The sequence below is a fragment of the Hemiscyllium ocellatum genome, chromosome 39, assembly GCF_020745735.1.
Source record: "Hemiscyllium ocellatum isolate sHemOce1 chromosome 39, sHemOce1.pat.X.cur, whole genome shotgun sequence".
Lineage (NCBI taxonomy): Eukaryota > Metazoa > Chordata > Chondrichthyes > Orectolobiformes > Hemiscylliidae > Hemiscyllium > Hemiscyllium ocellatum.
The window spans coordinates 23,722,750-23,739,163 of record NC_083439.1 but is presented as its reverse complement, the minus strand read 5'-3'; the positions used below and the strand labels follow the sequence as shown (position 1 = coordinate 23,739,163).

At 40.1% G+C, this 16,414-nt stretch overlaps 1 protein-coding gene across 5 annotated transcripts in view; it reads right to left on the bottom strand.

The window, feature by feature from the left end:
- Positions 1 to 4,044: 4,044 nt before the first annotated feature.
- rab27a (RAB27A, member RAS oncogene family) overlaps positions 4,045 to 16,414 on the bottom strand; it is a 139,212-nt gene continuing 126,842 nt past the window's right edge. For all 5 annotated transcript variants that reach the window (XM_060852911.1, XM_060852914.1, XM_060852910.1 and 2 more), the window contains 2 exons: positions 16,104 to 16,227; positions 4,045 to 5,376 (listed from right to left, as the gene is read on the bottom strand). In XM_060852911.1, the coding sequence (XP_060708894.1) occupies positions 5,175 to 5,376; positions 16,104 to 16,227 (326 nt within the window). In that variant the 3' untranslated portion in view covers positions 4,045 to 5,174. The remainder of the gene's footprint in view (positions 5,377 to 16,103; positions 16,228 to 16,414) is intronic.

Genomic DNA, 16,414 nt, shown 5'->3' with positions numbered 1-16,414 from the left:
ACTTGACTGAGTTTTTTGAAGAAATAACAAAGAGGATTGATGAGGGCAGAGCAGTAGATGTGGTCTATATGGACTTCAGAAAGGTGTTCGACAAGGTTCCCATGGGAGACTGATTAACAAGATTAGATCTCACTGAATAAAGTGAGAACTAGCCATTTGGATACAGAACTGTCTCAAAGGTAGAAGACAGAGGGTGTTGGTGGAGGGTTATTTTTCAGACTGGAGGCCAGTGACCAGTGGAGTGCCGCAAGGATCGGTGCTGTGTCCTGTACGTTTTATCATTTACATAAATTATTTGGATGCAAGTACAAGAGGTACAGTTAGTAAGTTTGCAGATGACACCAAAATTGGAGGTGTAGTGGACAGCAAAGAAGATTACCTCAGATTACAACAGGATCTTGATCAGATGGGCCAGTGGGCCGAGAAGTGGCAGATGGAGTTTAATTCAGATAAATGCGAGGTGCTGCATTTTGGGAAAGCAAATCTTAGCAGGACTTATACACTTAATGGTAAGGTCCGAGGGAGTATTGCTGAACAAAGAGACCTTGGAGTGCAGGTTCATAGCTCCTTCAAAGTGGAGTCGCACGTAGATAGGATAGTGAAGAAGGCGTTTGGTATGCTTTCTTTCATTGGTCAGAGTATTGAGTACAGAAGTTGAGAGGTCATGTTGCAGCTGCACAAGACATTGGTTAGGCTACTTTTGGAATATTGTGTGCAATTCTGGTCTCCTTTCTACCGGAAATATGTTGTGAAACTTGAAAGGGTTCAGAAAAGATTTACAAGCATGTTGCCAGAGTTGGAGGATTTGAGCTATGGGGAGAGACTGAACAGGCTGGGGCTGTATTCCCTGGAGCATTGGAGGCTGAGGGATGACCTTATAGAGGTTTATAAAATCATGAGGGGCATGGATAGGGTAAATAGACAAGGTTTTTTCCCTGGGGTGGGGGAATCCAGAACTAGAGGGCATCAGTTTAAGGTGAGAGGGGAAAGATATAAAAGGGACCTATGGAGCAACGTTTTCATGCAGAGAGTGGTGTGTGTATAGAATAAGCTGCCAGAGGAAGTGGTGGAGGTTGGTACAATTGCAACATTTAAAAGGCATTTGGATGGGTATATGAATAGGAAGTGTTTGGCGGGATATGGGCTGGGTGCTGGCAGGTGGGACTAGATTGGGTTGGGATATCTGGTCGGCATGGACGGGTTGGACCAAAGGGTCTGTTTCCATCCTTTCATCTCTATGACTCTATGCCAACTTCAGTGCCAAGCACAGCTTCAGCATTATGATCACCTAGAGTGAACTTGAGAGATAACTTGGATGTGTTTACACATTTAGGCTCCAATAAATCTAACAACAGTAAGTTAAGGCTAAATACACAATGTCAATTGTTCACAAAGCAGCCAGAGGAGATATCCCATAGTCTCTTGTCAAATATACAAGTCACATTTAGCATTTACGAGTGAAACTGAAGCTAGAAAGCTGATTGGCTGGAAGAATGGTCTAGGACTTAATATTTCAAGGACTTCCTGTTAGAGATACTAAATTAGGGTTAAATTGAAGAAGGGAAGCGAGGGGCACTATTCCTCAAGAGTTGCAAATGTTGGGTTAGAGATCATTAGTTGCATTGATTCTGGAACTACTTGATAAAGTGACCATATGTGACAATAAAAATCTAAAATCTAAATCTAAAATGGAGACAAAAAAAGGGTACGTCACTGAGCTTTTTGCACTTACTGAGATTTCATATTCTTCACAGGACACATGCTGTGGGCCATGTGTCTGGACAGAATTCAGAGTATAACACTTGTCAGCAGTGCACTTACCAGGAGTAAGGCACTTGCTCAGTTGCATTTGCATACAAGATTACCAATCAACAGGTATTTGTGATGGATTGATGGGTTGCCATAAGACAGTGTTACTTTAGTCACTAAGCTTGTCACCAGGCTGAGAAGTGACAAAAGAATCCAGCATTAGAGATCAGTGAATCCAGTGGGGTGGCATGGTGGCTCAGTGGTTAACACTGCTGCCTCAGTGCCAGGGACCAGATTTGATTCCTGCCTCGGGTGACTGTCTGTGTGGAGTTTGCACATACTCCCTGTGTCTGCGTGGGTTTCCTCTGGGTGCTCTGGTTTCTTCCCGCAATCCAAAGATGTGCAGGTTAGGTGAATTGGCCATGCTAAATTGCCCATAGTGTTAGGTGCATTAGTCAGGGGTAAATAGAGGCTAGGGGAATGGGTCTGGGTGGGTTATTCTTTGGAGGGTCAGTGTGGACTTGTTGGATTGAACAGCCTGTTTCCATACTGTAGGGAATCTAATTTAATCAGTGTAGAAAACTTTGCCTTGAGACCGGAGGCCAAGAAGAACATCTAGTTGGCAGCTGTGTAGTGTGTTACTTCAGGAGTCGAAGGTAGACTGGAAAGTTGTGGGTTGGAAAAGGATTCACTAGAGTTGAAACATTAACGCTGCAAAGAAATTTATACATATGTTAGAATTAAGTTGGTCAAATGCCACCTTGAAGAGACCAAATTCAATCAGCTAAGAGAACAGCCCACGAGACCCTGGATCCACGAGATAAATGAATCAGCACACTGAGTTTGTGTATTGCACCATTCCTCAACTATGGAAACGTTAAATGTCAATTTCTAATACCCAGTAAACCTTGTTAGCTATCATACTAAATTGATTATCTTTTTTGCTATTCTTGTTCTGGTGTCTAGAATAGCATCCAAATTCCTACCACCAGACAAATTACAACATAATTTGTCAATTACACTGATGAGCTACAATGAATCATCTTTTACCCAATCCTTTAAGTTAACCAACAGAACAAAAAGTGTGATAAAATATAGCGCTGCTGGTTGTTTTGGAACGAAGTGTTAGTTATTTTTCAACAGTTTCCAAAACAACTGGTCAACTGAAACATTTCATAATTAGCATTTTCAGGAATTTAATAGAATATAAATGTTTTCTTTTTATTCACGCATGAGATGTAGGCACTACTGGCTGGGCCATAATTTATTGCCTATCCATAATTGTCCCGGAAAAGATGGTGGTGAGTTGCTTTCTTGAACCACTGCAGTCCACTTGCTGTGGGTTGACCCACAATGCCATTAGGGAGGGAATTCCAGGATTTTGATCCATTGACAGCGAAGACAATATACTTCCAAGGCAAGAGTGGCCTGGAGAGAAATTTCAGATGATGGTGTTCCAATGTATCTGTTGCTGTCCTTCTGAATCATAGTAAAGAGGTTGGAAGGTGCTGTCTCAGGAACTTTAGCAAGTTTCTGCAGCACACCTTGAAGGCAGTTAACGCTGCTGCTACTGACCATTAGTGCTGGGCTGACTGAATGTATGTGGATGTGGCTTGCTTTGGTGTCAAGCTTCTTGAACATTGTTGGAGGTACACTCATCCATGGAAGGTCATTGAGGAAGCTTAGGACCAAGCCGAATTGCTGTTTTGCTTTTCTTCCCCAACAATAAAATTCAAAGCAATTTAACCTCAGTTTTCTTGCCCTTTACTGTTCTGATTATTTGGTCAAACACTGTTCTCTATGTGGTGCATTTGAGAATATGGTCATTAGGGGATCAAATATTCAAATTATTGTCAATGAGTTGCTGCTTCAGTTAATACATCATGTCCAAGATCGAGGGGAGGTGGTAGAAGCAGATACAATCACAGTGTTTAAGAGGCACTTAGACAGATAAATGAGCAGGCAGGGAATGGAAGGATATGGATCATGTGCAGGCAGATGGGATCAGTTGAGAATGGCATTGTGGTTGGCACAGACATGGTGGGCGAAAGGAGCTGTTCCTGTGCCATACTGTTCTGTGTCCTTTATCTGAGCAAGGGCAATAAATGACAAGAGGAGAAACATGGTTACATTTGTGAATGTTATAGTTCACTCACAATGAGGAAACATTGCAATATACTGATGGTGCAGAGTACAGGAGAGCAAGAGGACTCAGTTTCATTCCTCCCCATTAAATTCCGTTACATTCAACTTCATTACACAAACACCACCATTTCAAGCACATACAAACCAAAATACAGAACCACGAGGGGATTTGATTTTATTAGAAAGGATATTCTGACAGTATTTTCAGAACAAGACATTTCTTTAAAATGGCATTGTAAACAGATACATCGAGAAAAATACAATAATTTGTATCAAATCTAATTACATCTACATTCCATAATCTTTTAATGCAATGGAAACAATTTAGTATTTCTGAAATTCTGAACTGCAGTACACATTGATTTGTCACACTGAATCAGACCCCTGTTCCTCATTTACTAAAGTGCTTGCTAACCTTTATTTCAGTAACCCAACATGTACCAAATCAACTCAAATACCTCAGCAAATAAAAAGTCTACTCTTTTTCCTTAAAAAAAGGTAAATATGTTTTCATTAAATAGGAGAAGTTTATTAAATAAACTCCATCTGGAATCTAATCAAGTGTTTGGCAGGTTTTAAACAATTTGGCATCACTCCAGTGTAAAAATTTGACAATGCACCAGTAGTAGTTTAGGCACATACCTGTAATGAAGTTAAACAATCCTTCAGGGGAGAAAAAAAGCCTAATACACAATTTGTCTGTCTACATATGGTTTAATGGAATCATAAGAACCAGAGATTAGCACTGAAACCATAAATAATAAATCCCGCACCAAGTGAGAAGGTTGTATTTCAGAAGAAGCCCCAACATTTTAAACAAAAGGGAGGAAAAAGAAGAGAGATTACAAATATATGATGTACCCCGAAGACCCATTTAAAACGTGAGCTGTATGGGGGAGGGGGAATAATATTCAGCATTGGGTGTTTGATTAGTTTTTGGCTGCTGATTTTTGCCACTACTTGACCCGTGTGGTACTCACTAATTGCAATGGCTTAGCTGTCAATCATAATTGCGAGATCTTGCACCAGTCCAGAATAAAATTACTGCTGGTACTCAGCCTGCCCTGACTTCCTGTTGAAACAGAACAGTACACTAATTCACACAAGGCATCAGAAAAACCTCTTGTATTATCTTTTTGACAGTCCACAAATAAGTAATTTGCTCATTTATTCTCATTATACCAAAATATTAGCTTTGGGAAGGGATGGCATGCATTGGGTTTTAAGAAAAAAAAGTGTTTAGCTTAATTATTAATAAAAGGTTTCCACCACAGGTCAATCTAGCAAGCACATTTGCTTTTGTCTGGGTCTGCTGCATTTAGGTGTTCAGTGGAGCTATGGCCATTGGACCTTACAACCCCTTCAGGTATCCAAGATTTGTCCACACACCGTTCCATGCGCTTCATGATGAGCTCCAGCAGAGTTTCCACTGCTTTATTCACATTGGATGCTGTTGCTGCACTTGTCTCAAAGTAGGGTAGTCTGTGAAGAAAGTAGGGTGTCAGCAATATATAAATGAAAAGACAGAAACTGCGCATAATGAGTGTAAGCCAGCAAATATTGTAATACTAAAGCCTTTAGACATATTAATAAAACCAACACTATCAATTTATTACATTACTATCAGACAAAATCCTTTTTGGGTTTAATGTTGCTGAACTGCATCAGAGCATGTGTTTCTTCATGAGCTACCACTATCTCAAATGACATTAAACTCATTAACAGTTCAAGATAGTCAAAGGCCAACCAAAAAATAATGTCATGAATGATGAATAGAAGCAGGAATTAAGAGGGATCTTGTGGCAAGCCCCTATATCTGTGCCAGTAGGCCTGGGTTCAAATCCCCCCTTCTCCAGAGGTAAATTATATCATTTCTGAACTGGTTCATATAAAAATATCTAGGACCAAGAACCATTTCCAAACAGTCTAGAGATTTCTAATTTTTCAACAGGTTCCTTCTTTTAATGTTAATACCTGTACACAATTCACACTGTTACACAATGAGTCTATCCCTTGATGAGATGGAATTTAGAATCGGAATTAGTTTTATTATCACATGTACTCAAAGGAGTGCAGTGAAAAATGTACAAGTTGCCGCCCACAGCACCACCATAGGTAGAAAGGTCCCTAGGTACAACAACTTTAGTTATAGTTCTTCAGAAAATAGAGAAGTAAAAAGTCCAGCATTGCAGATTTTAGGAATAAATTAGAATATGGAGTGAAAAATGTTCAGAACAATGGTCTTCCAACCCAGTCTATGCTGGCACCTAATACAAAACTGTCAATGAGGAAATATGGACATTCATCTAATCCTGTCAGGACTCTGCTGTTTATCTTTCATCTTTTAACTGTGTGATGCCTCCATTGCCTAACATGGTGTAGAATTCATTGGATTATCAAGCTATGCCTCAAAGGAAACAACAGCCCCACAACGGAGTGTAGCCCTGGAATACAACATACCCTACAACAATGATAATTCTACAAGGAATAGAGTCATGGATTCAATAATCACCCAAGTTTCAACAGTTGTTCTGACTTTAGGTACTATGCAAGTGAAGCAATGACGTGGTTACACATTGGCTGGATTCCTGCTAACGTTACAGGCTCCTGTTTGTAAAATAAATTTTCATTTTAGTCTGAGAATATGGTTCAGAATAAACTCTGCCTCTCAGTGAGCACATCAAGTTAAGATGGACACACAATATGCATTATATCATACAGCAGGCCAAGTGTTCTGGGAGACTTGGGTGCACTTCTGCAAGAAGCAAAGTTGACATCAAGTTCCTTGGATGCTGCCTGACCTGCTGTGCTTTAACCAGCAACACATTTTCAACAAGTTACAACAAACAATTAGAAAGACAAATAGTGTGTAGCAAGGGGACTGGTATACAAAAGTAAGGAAATCCCGCGATAGTTGAATTGGGCTTAGTTGAGGTCGCACACTTAGAGTCAAAAAGTGTGGTGCTAGAAAAGCACAGCTGGTAAGGCAGCATCCAAGCAGCAGGAGAATTGGCATTTCGAGCATAAGCCCTTCATAAGAGCTTAAAGCTCAAAACATTGACTCTCCTGCTCCTCAGATGCTGCCTGACCAGCTGTGCTTTTCCAGCACCATACTTTTTGACTCTGATCTCCAGCATCTGCAGTCCTCATTTTCTCCTCCTTGGGATCACAATCTGTGTGCTTTCCATATCTCGCGAAGGATAGATTGGTTCCTGGAAGGAGAATATTGTCTTGCAGGGTGAAGCTGAATAAGTTGGTTCTATACTCGCTGGAGTTTTTTTTTGAAAATCAAGAGATGATCTAGGGGTTCGATTCCAGAACGTATGGAGTTTGGACATTATCTGCGCTGGCTTCCTACAGGGGCTCCAGTTTTCTCCCACAATTCAAAGATATGCAGGTTAGGTGGAATGGCCATGCTAAATTGCCCAGAGAGTCCAGGGATATGCAGGCTAGGTGGATGAACCATGGGAAATGCAGCTTTACAGGGATAGAGCAGGGTGATTCTGAGGTAGGATGCTCTTTGGAGGGATGATGTGGATGCAATGGGCCAAATGGCCTGCTTCCACACTGTAAGGATTCTATGATCTGCTCAAAACATTAAAGATTGTGAGAGGACAGACAGAGGTTAATTTCCTCTGCCTGGTAGCTCTAGAACACAGGGGCACAGATTGAGAATAAGGTGTCAATCAATTCAGATGGAGGTGAGGAGCGATTTCTTCACTCTTTGAGGGTATAAAAAAGATGCACTGCATGCGACTGAAACAACTGTTGGAATTAAAATTGGAACTGGATTACTCTTCACTCAGAATCTTTCCAAACTGTTGGCCCAAGAGGGTTGGACATACTCCATTGTGGAAATTTTTTCCCAAGGCTGGGAGAGAGATGTTTTGATCTCTTGGGAATAAGGGGATGTGGGGAGCAAGTGGAAAGTGCAGATGATCATCCAGCATCATCCTGAATAGCAACACAGACTCATGGAGCACTTGAACTATTCCTGCTCTTAGGAAGGGTGATTCGCAGCTGGAAGGGATTTCATTCGCAGCGTGCAATAAAAGGTGCAAACCTCAGTTTAGATAAACTTCATCTGCTTGTGGAATTGACCCTTTGTTTTTTACTGCATTACACAATACCTCAGTTGAACTATTTCAATAAATACGGTGACAATTGACTGAATTTTCCAGAGCCTGAATGATTCTAAATCTACGGGCTGCACGGTGGCCCAGTGGTTAGCACTGCTGCCTCACAGCGCCAGAGACCTGGGTTCAATTCCCGCCTCAGGTGACTCTCTGTGTGGAGTTTGCACATTCTCTCCGTGACTGCGTGGGTTTCCTCTGGGTGCTCCGGTTTCCTCCCACAATCCAAAAAATGTGCAGCTTAGGTGGATTGGCCTGGCTAAATTGCCCATAATGTTAGGTGAAGGGGTAAATGTAGAGGGATGGGTCTGGGTGGGTTGCGCTTCGGCGGGTCGGTGTGGACTTGTTGGGCCGAAGAGCCTGATTCCACACTAAGTAAATAATCTAATCTAAGTAAAGTAATCTAATCTACTCAAAATTGTACACTTTCTTGGATTGATCAGAGGCTTCTTGCCATAGTTAGTCCGGTAATGCTCACTGGGCCTTCAGTATTGAGCTGTATAGCCTTCTCAGCAAGCAAACACTCACACATGCATGATTATATTTGATTAATACACCATATTGATGGATAAAGTATAATCTCAAACTAGCAATAAAAAGACAATGAACCTTAAAAACAAATGGCAACATTCAATTATAGAGTTACGTGTGACATTCAATTAGGGATGATGAAATTTTGCACAATATCATCCTGTAGTCTCATTTAAAGGAATTTCACATTTCACTACAGCAGCTTTTCAAACAGGTCAGAACTCTCGAACTGACTCAGTGACAAATCTGATTTATTCCCCAGAATTGCAGCAGCTTTAAGTGCCCCATTCCTTAACCTCGAGGCAATAACCAAATATTTAATGTTCCTTTTTTAATAAAAAGGGTAATGCAAAAGCAAAGGCTCCTTTGAGAGCTGGAATTTCAGAAACAAGAGTTGTACAAGATCACACCTCATTATAGATACTGCAGCTCTGGCAATATAGTTTTAGACAAACCATACATAATACGCCTGAATAGTATGGCGCATTTCAATTCAGTCCTTGCTTATTTCTCCTGAGAGCTATGCCAGCTGCTGTAATTGCTAGAATTGAACGGAATTTCTCTCTCCTGAACAAGTAACATCAATTAGATGAGTGTGATGTAATTTAATCCAGATCTTCCATGATGGTTCAATTCATTCCATCCTTTTTCCATTTCCTCTTCCAATTCTTGATTCATATCATCCTCAGCTCCTTTCAGGGCAATTCACTAAATTCTACGGATGCTCCTTTCACCTCGGCAATTATTGGAAGCAAAGACACATTGAAGTATTCCACACATACTCCATTCATGGAAAGTTGAGGCTTCAAACTCTGTGGTTGTTTTTCCTTCCACTTTTCCGATAATGACATTTGTTTGTCGGTCAGTTGCTCACTCCCATTAAAAATCAGCAACCAGCTTTGCACTGGGGTTTCGTCTTTGCAATTGCCATTTCATTATGGGCAACCTGGCAAAGCCAGTTAAAAAGCAAATGAGACAGAATTCCAGACCCCAGACCAGAGTGGGAGGTCAAAGGACACCTTGCTCATTTGAAGAAATGCTCTAGTCAGGGCATTAATCATTTCTGTCAGACCACAGCTGGACAACGAAAGAGGATGGAATCTTGGAGCCAGTCCAGAGAACAGCCACTGGATTAATTGCTCATGTGCTGTCTTTCTGTTTAAAACAAATGGATTCCTCCATCAGGTTTCTATGGTGGGATGCAAGTGTCAAATAGATTTAGCTAAAGCTTGCAGCACTGTAATTGCTGCTCAATACTCAGGTGATAAATAGTTGAAATAAAGTACAGGATAGCAGAGATAAAGTATATAAAATATTTAAAGTGCAGTTTGATGCGATGGAATGGGAGTTAGTGGACTTGAGGAAAACGTTTGATGGGCTAAACGTACTAATCTCATCTCTGATATATATATCTTCTTCAGCAAAGGGATTTTCAAATCCTCTGCAGTCACTGGTCAGAATTTATTTAGAAAGAAATCTCTCATTGACTCCACATCATCAACTGGTGCAGCAACATGACATTATCAACAGAACCTCACTACCTTTCAGTTACCCTTAATCATAGAAAACCAATTAAAAGCCCAGAACAAAGCTCCCCTTCCAATTAGAGGACGGGTGGGATGTGGTAGTCACTTGGACTGAGGAAGGGCTCCTTTTCAAAGTTACCAGTTTACATACACATACAGAGACACATAATTCATACATACTATATACACACAATATATTTTTGTGTCTACACACACACATCTAATGATGACAAGCTGCAGCACCTTGCTCTGCACAGAACAAGTTTATAAAATTGGTTCTCTGCATGCAGTTGAAGCAATTATTGAAGTTAAAAATGTAATTGGATTAGTCAAAACATTATTGTTGATCATAGCTAGCTTGAAACCTGGGCCTCTTATTTTACATTCTGAATGATTACATACTTTATCTGTACCAGAATCTTTGCACTTACAAACTGCCCAGAACATTAACATGTCTTCCAGTTTCTCCACAGTGATGGCATGCCTGGTCAACTCTCACACTCAAATGTGGGGAGGAGCAGTAAGTGAAATTCAATGAAGGAAAATATTTCAATATTTGGCTGGAAGGCCTGTCCACCTGCTAGATGGGAAGTTCTGAGGCCAACATAATCAGAGAATGGCTTCCACAGCAAAACGTGTTGTTCTCCTTCCTCTAGATAATTGTAGTCATTTGCCATGAACTTTTAAGAGGCTGGTACAAAAATCATGAAAGTGGTCTGATTTGTAACTGCTTTGCCCTTTACAAACTTGCCCACATTCTATGCAATGGGGAATGCAAAAAGAAAAAAAAGAATTTATTCTCCACTTCCTCATAACTATTGGTAACCTTTCTTCATCAGAACATATAGAAGTGGAATACACGTTGTGAATACAATAGGACAGGCAAAACATTTAGTCAGCAGTCATATTCAAGGCATGCCAATTCTGATCTGGTGTTCTTTTTTTTGAAACACTAATCCATGTCTAACCCATTTAGAGGAGGCACCAATTTTTGCAATTGCAAACAGTTTAATCATGATACAGTAAATTCACTTTGCAGTAAATTGTCATGTTGCATCACTTCAAATCTCCAAAAAAAAATTATTTAACAGTTACAGTTTCACTATCAATTCTCTTTCAGCTTCTTCAGTTGTGGGCCTTTATGTCAATCCAATAAAATGGAAGTGTCATGAAAATGAAATACAAGTTTTTCTTTCAAGTTTACAAAGTTCTTCTACAAATTTAAATTTTAATAATTTGCTTGTACACATGAAACAAGCAAAATGTAAATTACATTTTTTTTTAAAAGATATTAATGAATTATCTTCTTGTTAACACTGTTCATGTTCAGGAAAATCCCCTCAGGAGCTGAAGAACATTTCCCCACCCCCAAGTTGGGGATAAATTGGATTCAATAAAAACATAAAATCATAAAAACATCTTTGTTTTTAAAATTCACTCATGGGACATGGGCATTGCTGGCTGGCCCAGCATTTATTGCCCATCCATAGTTGCCCTCAGGAAGCTAGTGAAGAGCTGTCTTCCTGAACCACCGCAGGGCACATGTTATTGATTGATCCACAATGCTGTTGGGGAAGGAATTCCAGGATTTTGACCCAAGGAACAGCGATCTATTTCCAAGTCAGGATGGTGAATGGCTTGTTGAGTGGGAAAGTAGGGGAAGTTAGCAGGTGGTAGTTTTCCCATGTATCTGCTGCCCTTGATTTCCCAGATGGTGGTGGTTGTGGGTTTGGAAGGTACTGTCGAAGGAGACTAGCAGATATGCACAGATATTAAAGCCTTAGAAATGTGAACAGCATTGTGCTAATATTTTATGAAATAGGTTTTCCTATGCCATTTACAGAATATTCAAGGCATGCCAATTCTGATCTGGTGTTCTTTTTTTTTTGAAACACTAATCCAATCATGTCTAATCCATTTAGAGGAGGCACCAATTTTTGCAATTGCAAACAGTTTAATCATAATGTACACAACCAAAGCTATTAAAAGTTCAAAGCTGAACAAGGACTTTATAAATATTCTATAATTACTCCTCAATAAAGAAGACATGAGACTCTTTGCCCTCAGCTATTCTCCTTTTGTTATCAGTTCAGGTTTGTAGCAAAGTTTTGCACATGGACTTTATAAATCAAAGTCTCAGTTTAGACAGAGAACAGCAAATTCTTAATTACAATTAAGTGAGTTTTAAGCATTGTAAGTCTGTATTCACAATTCTAATCATCAAGCATTTATCAATATATTATTTCCTTTTCTTTCCAGCAACTATTAATTCTGTTGAAGTTTAAAGCTCCCAAATGTATATTGTTCATATTTTCAAATTTGGGTGCAAATTGAAATAAAGTAAATTTCATAATATCAAATATTACTGAAATGCATCTCATTAGTAAAAGTTCTCAAACCTTGTCCTGTGTTCTACATCCTGTTGAATCTGCCAGAGCCCAAATGACTCTAGGTTTCATTATCATTTTGGTCCAATCATAGAGAAAAGAGGTGAATTTGAGAGAAAAACTGATCGGCACTGCCCTTGACATCAAGACAGCATTTGATCAGCACGTGGCACCAAGAAGCAAAATTGAAGTCAATATTAACCATAGGGGAAAAGGAAATTACACTGGTTAGGATCATATCTAGCACAAAGGGAGATGACTGTGGCTGTTGGAGGCCAATTTTCTTAGCTACAGGACACCACTGCAAGAGTTCTGCAGAGCTCTGCCCTTTGCCAATCAAACTGAGCTGCTTCAATGATCTTCCCTCCACCATAAGGTGAAAAGATATTCACTGATGATCACACTATGTTCAGCATCATTTGCAACTCCTCAGGTACTGAAGCAGTGTACACTGCCATCAGTAAGACCTGGATGACATTCAAATTTAGGATGATAAGTGGCAAGGAATGTGAAATAGTTCGGATTTCCACCATTAGTGAGCATGGATTTCTTTAAAAGCACCAAATACCAAGGGAACTTTTACAGCGCACCATTGGTGGAATTTTCAAACAGAGATTGATGACAAGAATTTCAAAATCATGTCCAAATTGGAATCAACCAATGAGACTCACTCCTGTCAACTAACCAACCTTTACATCACTGGTCACTAATCCAGGCATTGTTCAGAAATACAACATTGTACAGGTTTTTCCATTAAAAATCCACATTAAAATGTGCAGTTACATAATGTTCGAGTCCTGACAAGAGGGATGCTCTATTCCCCACCCTCTCCAGTGAGAGATCTTAAATCCAATAACAATTGCTGACAGACCAAAATGAACTTTAAGCAACTTTGGACTCCTGGTTGCAAGAAAGTACTGGGTCTCTTCACAATATCTCCCAATTCTGGGCTGGTGTAAATCCACCTCTCAAACCTACTGCACAACAGCATACTATCCCAATGACCCAAAACACCCAAACCCCACACTCACCATTTCCCACTCTGCCCATATTCCTTTCACAAATTGTATTATTTATTGGAGAATTGCTAAAACTAAGAGAGAACCAACATGATATCCTTCAGTCAATACAATCATTCCTCTCCCCCATGTCAGTGTTGGGCCAATTTAGAAATAGGAACAGAGAAAACAGAACACAGTATGTGCACATGAAAACACTCCTACTTTACATCATGGTGATCATAGACTTTACTGAGCACAGAGCATTGTTGTAGCAATATAGGGGAAAGTGAGGACTGCGGTTGCTGGAGATCAGAGTTGAGAGTGTGGCTTTGGAAAAGCACAGCAGGTCAGGCAGCATCCAACGAGCAGGAGAATCTCCGTTTTAGGCATAAGCCCTTCATCAGGAATCCTGACCTGCTGTGCGTTTCCAGCACCATACTCTCGACTCTTGTAGAATTATAGTAATGACTGAAAACCTCCAACAAATTGTGGAATAAACAGCAATTCCACCCAATGTTGAGAAAGAGATATTAATACCAAATGTAAAAGGTGTTCAATTCTACTCTACCATTCCCTAAAGGTCAGTAAAAAGCCATTTCCTCAGTGAGAGCAGGATTGCAAAGACTAGTTTGCCAAAGTCAAATACTACAATATTCGCACCACAGTAACATTTCAGGTATTCTGTTTAAAAAATCATTCATTCAATACAAGCTCAGCACATAGATCACCATCCTTTCAAATACAAATTACACTATGCTTTACTTACGGCCCACACAGGTAATAAACACTGAATAAATCTCAACAGAAAAGCCTGAGGAGCAGGCACTGATTAGTCAGCAGCACAGGTTATCTGTTCTTTCACTATAAAACTAGCAAGCCATGTATTATTCATAAAATGTACAATACATTCTATTCCACGTTTACATTCCACTCCAAAAACAAACTTCAAAAATTATACATCTGATCAATATCCTTATCTATTCGAAAGGAATTGGAGCACTGGAAAAATATCCGATAGCTGACTTAATCACCAAAAGGGTCACAGCTCAGGTTGTTGAGGTATAACATGAGTGAATGGTTAGCATCCTGCTTTTCAATGATAATGAATCACTCAGCAGTAGCAACAGTGTTATGAACAGCAAGGAAAGGGGAAAACCAGCTCTCCTCTATTAACACTCTCCCAATCAATCAGTTACTCCAATTTATTTTATTTCTTTTCAGCACACAGCTATCACACTTCAATTAAAACACAGTGAACCAGACCAATATGAAGGAGCCAATTGCAAAAAGAATTTACTACCTCCTAATAAAAAAGAATTAGAAGAAACTTCTTGATGCGGACGTAATTTTTTTCAATGCCTTTGAAAAGGTAATTTCAGTGCAGACAAGTTTTATATAACTTTCACTGGTTTCACAAAGCTTACCTGCATCTGTGGTCACATAATCATGGAGCTATTTTATGTCGATACCTTTCCTTTTTAAAAATCACTTTTTTCCTGTCTCGAAAGGACTTTAGTATTGAATGACGCAAGTTGAATACCAACCACTTAACATCATTACACGCTGCAACACTTCAAATGGGCAGCGTTTGTAACAAGGTCAGCCAGGTGGACCTCATAGAATATGAGTTCCCTGATTGGGGCTGTTAACCTGGTCCAATCAAGGAACGACTACTGACAGATTATAACTGGGAGTGTCAGAGGTTATTTCACATAGAGCTGGCTCTGAGGGAGCTGGGTCAGTGTCAAGGACCCTCCATGTGTAAATAAAGAGCGACTTGGTGACAGGTTATTGGCCTCTGTGAAATTATTTCAATATGTGCTCTTAAATAAAATTGGTTTGATTAGATTAGACTTACAGTGTGGAAACAGGCCCTTCGGCCCAACAAGTCCACACCGACCCGCCGAAGCGCAACCCACCCATACCCCTACATTTACCCCTTACCTAACACTATGGGCAATTTAGCATGGCCAATTCACCTGACCCGCACATCTTTGTGACTGTGGGAGGAAACCGGAGCACCCGGAGGAAACCCACGCAGACACGGGGAGAACATGCAAACTCCACACAGTCAGTCGCCTGAGTCGGGAATTGAACCCGGGTCTACAGGCGCTGTGAGGCAGCAGTGCTAACCACTGTGCCACCGTGCCGCCCACTATGGTTGCTCCAACTTCCATGGACTTGTGGACAGAAACATAAACCAACTTGTGCGATCAAGGACTGAGAAAAACCCAGGGTGAGTTCCAGAACAACCAGCCTCGCAATATAATTTGAGCTGTACATTTCTGAACCACCCAAAAAACTCACCTTTTCGCAACAAATTCTCCTCTTCCACTTTTAAAAATAATTTCTTCAAAGCAATTAACAAGAAAGTGGACAATCCCTTCAGACATTTAAATGTGACTGGCTGACACAATCAGAAAAAAAAATGCCTATGACATGTATGACATTGCTCTGCTTGGCTGTTTAACTTGCAAATATGACCACAGTGGTCTTTCAGAACACACTGTTTGAGATAATCCTATGGGATATTTGCAGCCACATTTGACTCAATAAAATTTACTCATGAACATAACACCTTTCCATTAGATAAATGTTAAACATTTTACTGCTTGGGAGGAGAACACTTACCCATATTTCTCTGCCAATGCCTTGGCTGCTTCTTCCTTTACAGCTCTCTGATCCTCTAAATCACATTTATTGCCGCATAATACAATGTCTGGGTTTTCACAGTACGCATGCATCTGGAGTTGGCCTGGAGTGAAACATTCATCAAAAGAGAGAAAGACACACACAACTATCTTTTATGAAAAGATAACACTGTTAAAATATGAAACATCACAATCCCTCAAGAATAGCCATTGCAAGTGAGGCATTGAGCAGAACAAGGAACACGAGATTGGAGATAATACCAGCAACAAATCTTCTCTAATGACCCAGAA